The sequence below is a fragment of the Pyxicephalus adspersus genome, chromosome 2 (genome assembly GCF_032062135.1).
Source record: "Pyxicephalus adspersus chromosome 2, UCB_Pads_2.0, whole genome shotgun sequence".
Lineage (NCBI taxonomy): Eukaryota > Metazoa > Chordata > Amphibia > Anura > Pyxicephalidae > Pyxicephalus > Pyxicephalus adspersus.
Genome location: NC_092859.1, coordinates 14,808,799 through 14,818,363, shown reverse-complemented (window position 1 = coordinate 14,818,363; position 9,565 = coordinate 14,808,799). Strand labels below are relative to the sequence as shown.

Here is a 9,565-nt window from a genome sequence, read left to right as displayed (position 1 = left end):
AAAGGGATAAATTGGCACAGAGTGATCAGAAGGGGATGAATTGGCACAGGGCGATCAGCAGGGGATAAATTGGCACAGAGTGGGGAATTTATCCCCTTCTGATCACTCTGTTCCAATGTATCCCCTTCTGATCGCCCTGTGCCAATTCAACCGCTTCTGATCACTCTGTGCCAATTTATCAGATCACAGGGTGATCAGAAGGGGATAAATTGGCACAGAGTGATCAGAAGGGGATAAATTGGCACAGGGTGATCAGAAGGGGAATAATCTTTTAGAATCTTTTTTTCCTAGATTTTCCTTCTTTAAAATTGGGTGCGTCTTATATGCCGGAGCGTCTTATATGCCGAAAAATACGGTAGCACCGCTACTCAATTCCCTGCGTCAAGAAAACACTCTAATGGGGGGCTTAATGTTACAAGTGACTGGAACTCCCTTTTTACTGAAATAGCACCGCTACTACAATTCCCTGCGTCTATAAAACAGTCCAATGCGGAGCCACGCATAGGCAGAGAGGCCGCTGGTCTATAGACGCGAGCAATGCTGGGAATTGTAGTAGCTATTTCAATGCAAGAGCGGGCCAGCTGCAATTAATAAAAAGGGGAATTGCATACCAGATTTGGCCCTCGGGCCAGAGTTTGACACCCCTGCCTTATAATGGGAAAAAATGGTAAATATAAGGATATTATTAGAAAAAGCTCCCTGTGGGCCTGATTTACCACAAGACCTAAATCTCTGGTGCACATGAACTACAAGCTTATAAGATTACCTGGACATGAACACACAGTGAATGCCTGAACCAATCTAGAAACTTGTACACTGATGATCAATGTGTGCAACAAATGTCCCAACAATTGCTTTTGCGTATTTTGTTTTGCTATTTTGCTTAGAGGTAAAAATTGTAAATGGCGGCTTGCATTATAATGCAGTCAGATGTTTATGAAAAATTGCATTTCTCTTCTCTCATATCACCACAGAGATCTGCGACAATGATACAAAGAATGGTGCTGGTGTGGCCAAGGAACACACAATGCAGAATAAACAAAGAGGTGAAAAGGATACTGTGGCACTAATTTTTCGTAGCAAAGGTCATAATAAATCATAGAAACACATAGAAGTATTGGTATGACTCAGCTTCGTGTGGTTTTATCAAAAAAGATAAGTTCCAAAATCAAGATCAAACATCAGAACAAAAAACTGTAAGAACAGGGGTAATATTCTAGTAGTGTGATTGCCAATCAGTTATTGTTGAATGTGTACCAATCTTTATTTTGACTTCTTATGATAACACTTGTCACGCTAATTTTATATTTGCCAAACATGTTTCATATCACCCCTTCTGGTTTAATCGAAGCATATAAAAGAAAACTTACGGAAATAATTCACACTCCACAGGAATTTGGGAGAGTAAGTATCATTTCTTCCTTTCCATAATTCATTATTATTTGACTTACCAGTATATTTTAATTGTTTGGTAAGCATAAAATATTTCTATTTTTTTTTTCACTTAATGTGCCGTGTTTATTGACTGTAGACCCTTTTAAATTAATTACTGTTCATTTAAAAATAGAAAAGTGAAGCAATGTATTGTTTTCTGACATGTTTATTTACTATATATTTAAGGAAATAGGGTGTACCCATTCAAGCCAATGGTTATAAGCAAACTGCAAACAACAAAAAGGGCTCTTTCTAGGAGTTCAGGAGTTAGAGATGTGCGATGTTCAAAGTTTCCCATTAAATTTAAATAGTTAGCCAAATAGAAGTTATCCCTTGTGACCTAATTTATATAGGAAATCAAAAAGTTAATACAATTTGTACAGCAAGCAATTACAAAGCCAATTCCAATCAATTCAATTGGCTTAGACTACCATTTTAAGCCCTAAATTAGTTTTTAGCTCTGATCTGGTAGTCTTCTGGCACTTGGCTCCTGTCAAGCTTTTGACACGTCTTTAAAGGAAAAATGTATGCTTACATCAAAGACGGCGTTTATCAATCAGCGTTTCTCGAGAGGATGATAGGGGTCCCTTGAGCAATGAGCAGTTTGTGGTCAGTTTAAGTGTCACCAATGATTTTTTTAGGCTATCTGTAAGAGAGACATTCTTCCCACTTGCCAGCAATGTAAGAGGCATTCTTCCCACTGATCACCACACTAACGTACTGTGAGTTGCAAATATAGTAATTAAAGCAGGGATTCACTGAAGACATGAAAGCTATTTTAAAGGGTTTTAAGGATTATTAAGGATGAGAAGACTGGTTCAAGAGGTGGGAAGACATACTTATTAGACAGGGGAGATAAAATTGTAGCAAATTAGGGGTGGTTAGGAGAGAGAAGGAATTCTACCAGGTGAGTTTATGGGTGTGAGTTTTGAGGGTTTGTTTAAATGTGTTAAGGTTTAAGAGGACAAGTGAGTAAGGGCAGCCCTAGAAAAGTCTTGGGGCTGTGTGTTGGAAGAGGTCATAAGTAAGGGTGTCATTGATAGGGAATTGGAGGAAAGGGCTGTGTATCTAAGAAATATTGTATAATAATCCTGAATTATAATTTACTTTTCCAATGGCAACATATTTAAAATTGAACTTCAAGTATGTCCTTGCTCTCCTTCTTTCCTACACTCAGCAATAGACTGGTAAATCCTGGAGTCCTTGTAAACATTTCTAATTTTCCCTCTTTCCATCCAAGAAACAACAGCTAGTAACGAGACTATCAAGAATATAGAGAGCTTGTTTAGTTGCCCTAAGTTTAAACAATGTGGTAGTATGGGGGACTGTAGTAAACTTAATGAAAAGGTGAGTGGCTTATGAGCAGCCAATCACATCAATTAATGATTACATACTGATGCAACAATGAGCAAGTCATAAGAGTAAATACTGCCAAGGAATACTACTGCAACCATGGCAGGAAAATGGATTAACAATTTTTAGATAAATATTATAAACTGGGATTTTATTATTTTATTCAGGTCTTGGTATATCTACTAATATATCTACATTCAATTGGACTTGTTAAAGACATTCCAAGCTGCTTTGTTGTGAACTGACATCTTCAGTGTTTAAAGAACAATTCAGTTGATTGTGATTAACTAATACTAGATACAACATTACCTTAATTAACAATTTTATAATCGATTAAATTTTCAGTGTGAACAGCCTCCATTCTGTTTTTACCCCAATAACTTGTAGGGGCTTATTTTTAATGTTTAGATTTTAAATAATGGTCACTTGTCAATAACATCTGTAGTTCTTTCAGTTGCCCATTGCTGCAAGCTTATTATCATTTCTTTTGTTTAGATCAGTTGAAAAAAATGAAGGTCTTTTTGTTCCTTGCCGTTTGCCTGGGCTTGTATTATGCCTCAGAAGCAGAGGTTTATACTCACTGCGAGTTGTTAAGGATCTTCAAAGAAACTGGACTGGCCGGATACTATGGATATAGTGCTGCCAACTGTATGTAGAACTTAAAAAAACATAGTGATATGTAGAGAGGTGTACACGAATGTATGTTGCACAGGTATTACAGTTCTATGCTATTTTTTGTAAGACAACATGGTCAGATATCATACAAAGCAGGCCAAGGATTGGGGCAGAGGGACTGAGCTCTGTGTCATGACCAGGGTAGCTCGGACCTTCTAGCCCATCCTTTATAAACACCGTTGTCATAACTACCGCCTACTTCCAAACCTCCCCCTGCTTCAACACTACCTTTTTCTTAACCCCTTAAAAGCTCTGGGCTAGGCCTAGCATCTGGCGCCTAATTCTTATGGCTACGGGCCTCTCTATACACCTAGAACTTACGACTCCAATTCATACTGATTATACATAGTACACTATTTGTACTATGTAAATTGTCTATTGACAATCTCCACTGGTCACCAATATAGAAGGCATTCTTCCAACGGACCACCAAACTATTGTATTGTGGATATAGTAATTATAGCAGGGGGGTCCCCAGAAGACCTAAAAGTTATTTTAAGGGTTCCCCCATGTTCAAAATGTCGATAAACATGGCCCATGTGGGCTATGCAGAAATATGGCTCTGATCATAATCTAATAGAACTAATAAATGACTCTCAATTACATTACAAGCATTAAGACTTGACAGCTTGAACCCAAAACTGTATTTATATTAAAGTGGGACAGCTAATGCTGGATTCTGTTTTTTGAGCTGTAGTAATGAGCTGTGAAAATGGAATATTATTCTACGCTATGATGCTACACGCTGACCCCTAACAATATGTATATTTGGGCCACACATTGCCATCCTTTGCAGTCCTGCACTGGTAAAGCTGAAACAAGAATCCTGGCTAGAAGTTTCAACTTGTATTTTCCCCAAAACTGATGGCATATGGACACTATTTGAGTTTGCCAGGGAACATTTTTTGTCCTCAAATTTGATCCCGATTCTAAATCTACACTTTGCATATCCTCATATATTTAGAAGAAATATTATTAGAAGTTTTAATATGATTTGCAGAATAAATTTTGATCATTCATTTTGTTGTCACATATTTTTTCTATCAACTAACAGGGATTTGCCTTGCCTATTATGAAAGTGGCTACAACACTGCAGCTGTAAACAACAATGGGCCGAGCCGTGACTATGGAATATTTCAGATTAACAGCAAATGGTGGTGCAACGATGGGAAGACTTCTGGTGCAGTAAATGCTTGTCATATTAGCTGTCAAAGTAAGTATTGTTAAGTATTTAGCACAAAAGGAAAAGAAGAATCATGGCAGCAGACATAAAAAACTCTTAACTGTGACGTTTCAAAAACATTTATCTATCAGTTGGAAATGCAAGCATCATTCTAAGATTCAGTTTCACCCTGAAGAAGCCTGTTTAGCTCTATATGGACTTTAATTTAAAGTTACTCATGATTATCCATGTGACAGGGACAACATCAGGCTCAATTTATTAACTTTCCTAATCTGGAGACTTCCTTGGCTCCTGCACCCTGTCATCCTAAACTAAGGTTCTTAAACTGCTACTTTTAACATGTGGGCCTTACACAACCTTCCCATATCTATTGACCTAAATTGCAGGCTTGCTCTCTGAGTCACTCCCAAGGCCTAGCCTCAGTCTTTGATCAGCCAGGTGTGTCAGAATCACTATTTCTGGCCTGGTGTTTGCCGGACCCATGACCTGGATCCCAAATATTTAGCCACAAATCTGCAGTTATTCAATTACTTGCAACCTTAAAGCCTTTTAACAGACTTTTTTCAAAAAATAAAAAAAATGATGAAATAGAGGTGCAATGAAGGAAAACGTCAAAATAATCACTAAACCTTGATTCACACTTCTGACTCCATTACAAAAAGAAAAATTGATATTTCATTTTCTTTATTACATCATTGTCTCCCTACCCAGGTCTTCTGAATAATGACATCTATGATGACATTGAATGTGCCAAGAGAGTTGTAAGAGATCCTAATGGCATGTCAGCTTGGTAAGTGTTGGTACATTGGTGATTGTACTTGCCATAAAATTTATGGGCCTTTTGTATGTATGACTATGATAGAAGAACTTAAAACATTTATTTTTCATCTTTGCAAAGTGCTGAGGAGGATGAAATTATCATCTCACCTGCAGCCATCTAGAGGGAAAGAATGGGTGCAATCATAAGCAGTTTATACCACCCACTGGTGCCCACTGCCAAATGCTCAAGTGTACGTTCATTAGGACCATGCATAATGGTTGGGGCTAACAAGTTGCTGCCAAGGTGCCACAACCAGTTTTTCAAACAGCTGGTCTAAACAAAACCCTAGAAATTATGTATGTAGAATTTTTAACAAAAACATATTTAGTACATTTTTTTATGTTTTTAGTTTTCAAAAATGTTGTGTAAAGTGGAAAAAATGCCATTTGATTTAACTTTAAAAAATAAAAAGGAGTTTATCATTTGCTCCAATACTTTGTGCCAGTCCTATAGACTTGGATCAGATGCTCGATCTGGAAGGGATTCGATCATGCCCCAAACAACCAACAAGTTCAATAATAAGAAATCAGTGACAATTACATCCAATCCGTCAATCTTGAAAACTTTATTATCTGGCACAAAAAAATTGTTATAGAGATGACTAAGGTTTGTTTGAGTGAAAAGCATCAGTGGAGGAGGTATAAATTAATACATTAATACATACAAAATAATACATACAATAAATTAAATTTTGTATAAAAAATAAATTGATGCTGTGTAAAAAAAATGATAGGCTGTTCAAACGTGAAAAGCAAACACATGGTGATATATATATATATATATATATATATATATATATATATATATATAAATGTATATTTAGACTTAAGTGTTTTTTCTGACTTACAGGGTTGCTTGGAGGAATCACTGCAAAGGTCGTGATCTGAGTCGGTTTACTTCTGGATGTTAAAAGTTAAACCAATTACCAGGCAGCAAACGCCAGCATCTGCAAATAAACAGCCTCCTGCTATAAAAGAAAAAACATTACAAGTACACAGTTAAACAACTCAACATGTATTCAGTTACAGCAATAAACAATTGAGTTTGCTACAGCAAAAATAAATCATTGTCATTGTCTTCTTTTGCTATTTTTTGGGTTTGGTTCATGTAGGGAACTGTTTATATATCATTCATATGCCACATATTTGTGGTTGAGAATATCAGTTTTAGCAGTTTTGCTATTTACTAAAATGGTTTTGGGGTAATTTTACACATTTTCAGAAGTTACTTACTCGTGGTATCATAATTTGTATTAGCAAAATCTGACAGTTTCAGTTTTTAGTACCTGAGGTAGCTTGCAGATAGACAAGAAAGGAAACAGTTCTGTTGTGCAGTACAACCACTGATATTCAGATGGGGATGGTGGGGGTGGGAGGGGGTATAATGTGAAATGGGTCTACAAAAGAGACTGGTACCATCCACTAATCAGATCTGTAGGGGTTTTGAGAGAATCTCTACCTATCAGGCAGACTTCTGGACCAATGATGTTGAGATAAAGTTGTCAGCTGTACCAGAACCAAGGAAGACATTGAGACAGATATTAAATTAAACTGCAGCGGTATTGTGAGATGTTGAGTAGAAGGGTTGGAGATTTGGTACCGTATGCCCAGTATTCTCCAAGCATACCAGGCATCTGGGTTCCCTGGCCTCTGAAGGCATGGCCTAAAAAAAGTGTCCCTTCTTTATATAGTAGTTGCAGGGACCCTCACACTGTCAACAGGTCCTTTCCTCCTGGGATAGTTGAGAGCGACCCAATTGCATGAGCTCCATGTGGGGATGGGCAGTAGGAGGCACAGGAGGGAGAAGTGGGTGCTAAAAAGGTAGAAGCAGTCAAGAGGAAGTAGAAGTAGTATATTGGGCCTGATTTATTAAAGCTCTCCAAGGCTGGAGCAAATACAATTTTGTCAGTAAAGCTGGGTTATCCAGCAAATCAGGAATGGATCTGGTCCAGGATTGAAAACATTTACTAGCAAATGACTTTGGACAAATTCATTCTGGGTTTGCTGGATCACCCAGCTTAACTTTTGAAAGTGTATCCTCTCCAGCCTTGGAGAGCTTTAATAAATCAGGCCCATTGTGTCAATAGAGAGACACATTGTCACTGAAGGTAAACGGTGTCACTCAAAGGGGTTACAGAAGGTATAGGGTGTCACTAGAGGTTCACAGAATCATGGAAGACATACAAGGACACAATAAGTACACAGGGTCATGGGAGATACATGGAGAGACACAGCAGCAGAAGCTTGGCACTAGCATAGCGACATGTTTGAATGCCGACCCACATGCCCTATGCCTAATAATGCCCAGATCATTCAGGAGATCCTGATTTGCTTGGGCTTCAGCACACCACGTGAAACTTGAAAGTGTGGGTGGCTTTGTGTATGGAGAGGAGACCTGACACTGCAAAGTGGAAGGATGAGTGTAACAGAAAATAGAGAGATTTCAACCCTCCTTTACCCAATCCAATAGATATTTAAAGCTCCTGACATTTTATTTTTTATCTGTGTCCAGCTGGGGGGGCTTTGATTTAGCAAAAAGATTTCAAATTGTAAGGTATTATCAAACACACTTGCAGAGAGTTAATTTAGATTTTAGTTCAAATTTGTGGGTGCTCTTCCACTTATATTCACAAAAAAAAATCAACTCACTCAAAGGGTTTTGCTATTGTCATACCCCCCCCCCCCCCCCACTCAAAAAACAAAAAACAAAACACACAGATTTAAACTACTGGCACTTTTCCTGTGACACTCTTCAGATATTGTTCCCACAGAACTAAACTTTTGGAGACCTCCTGGACTCTTCCAGCATACAGGCTACACCCAGCTTGTCCACCTGAGCCACCTCGTGTCTCAAAGATATGCTTCCTTCTATCAAAACTGGCCAGGTTCTCCAGAGCCATCCCCAGTACCTGGCCTGGAAAATGGATAAGTGACTGGCTCACCCATTTCTTCCAGGGCACTCCGAGCCTGGATCCCAAATGAAGAGCTGCAAATCCATAGAGTAACGCTTACTGACAGCCTTGTCCAGGTAGAAATTGAGGTAGATGATGCCAAATACCCTCTACATTTGGTATCACATGTTTTGTTTTACTACAATATACTTTAAGTATATATACAAGTGCTTTTAGACAGAAGTGGGACACTTGGTATAAAATTATTGAGTTTACCAAGAATAGACAACAGCTCTATTGTCTATGGACACATGTTTGCTGATATTTGCATATAGGAAGTAGTTTAAACAGGACACAGTAGAATTTGTACATACAGATTTATGAATTACTACAATAAATTCTTTGTTTTGTTCCAGACAAATACCAGTATTGAAAATATGTACTTAATGATCTCCCCCATTAACTAATTACTTTCCTTAAGACATTGCAACTTAGAAATTGGCTAAAAAAACACCACCAGTTTAGAGACCACCCAGCCCCCTTTTAAATATTGCAATATTTTTTACAAAAAATATCGTAAATACAAGGGGTTCCTTGGAATGCTCTTTATTAACTGTGTGCAATTTGTGTTCTCTGTGCCACTTAATTTGTATGCTGTCTCAGCTCGTGCCTGGTAGTCTATGGTAAAACAGTCCATTAGAGTTTCGCCTATAGCTATATAAAATTAATAGCTATATATGTACACTGTTATGTAGTATGTGGCCTATATACTATTAAAAAAAAGGGTCAATAGGTAACACAATACATTTGTCTGTGTGTATATTTTCCAATAAAATCCATATGCCTAATAATATTGTAATAAAATTGTACAGTAATAATTGTAATTGTAATAAAATAACAGTTTAAACATTTTACTTCTGCTATGATATTCCCAACATCAACATGATAAACCATAGCCTTTCAACTAAAGCTGCGTACACACTTCCAAATTTTATCGTTCAAAATGAACGACGAACAAACGACGAACGATCGATTGGGCAAAAATCGTTCGTAAAAAAAGTAACCAACGACGCCGACGAACGAGGAAAGTCGTTGGAAATGAACGACCGGACCGGCGGATCGGATTGGACGACGATCGTTGACCATCGTTCGTGTGTACGATTGTTCATTGATCGTCCATGGTCTGAGCATGCGTGATGAATGAACGTTC

The 9,565-nt window shown here is 37.8% G+C and overlaps 1 protein-coding gene across 1 annotated transcript; it reads left to right on the top strand.

The window, feature by feature from the left end:
- The first annotated feature begins 1,263 nt into the window (after positions 1-1,263).
- LOC140322968 (lysozyme C-1-like) lies at positions 1,264-6,522 on the top strand. The gene is made up of 5 exons (XM_072399645.1): positions 1,264-1,404; positions 3,283-3,435; positions 4,517-4,675; positions 5,357-5,435; positions 6,315-6,522. Exons 2-5 carry the CDS (start codon positions 3,297-3,299, stop codon positions 6,373-6,375), a joined length of 438 nt encoding a protein of 145 aa, XP_072255746.1. The 5' UTR covers positions 1,264-1,404; positions 3,283-3,296; the 3' UTR covers positions 6,376-6,522.
- The last annotated feature ends 3,043 nt before the right edge of the window (positions 6,523-9,565 follow it).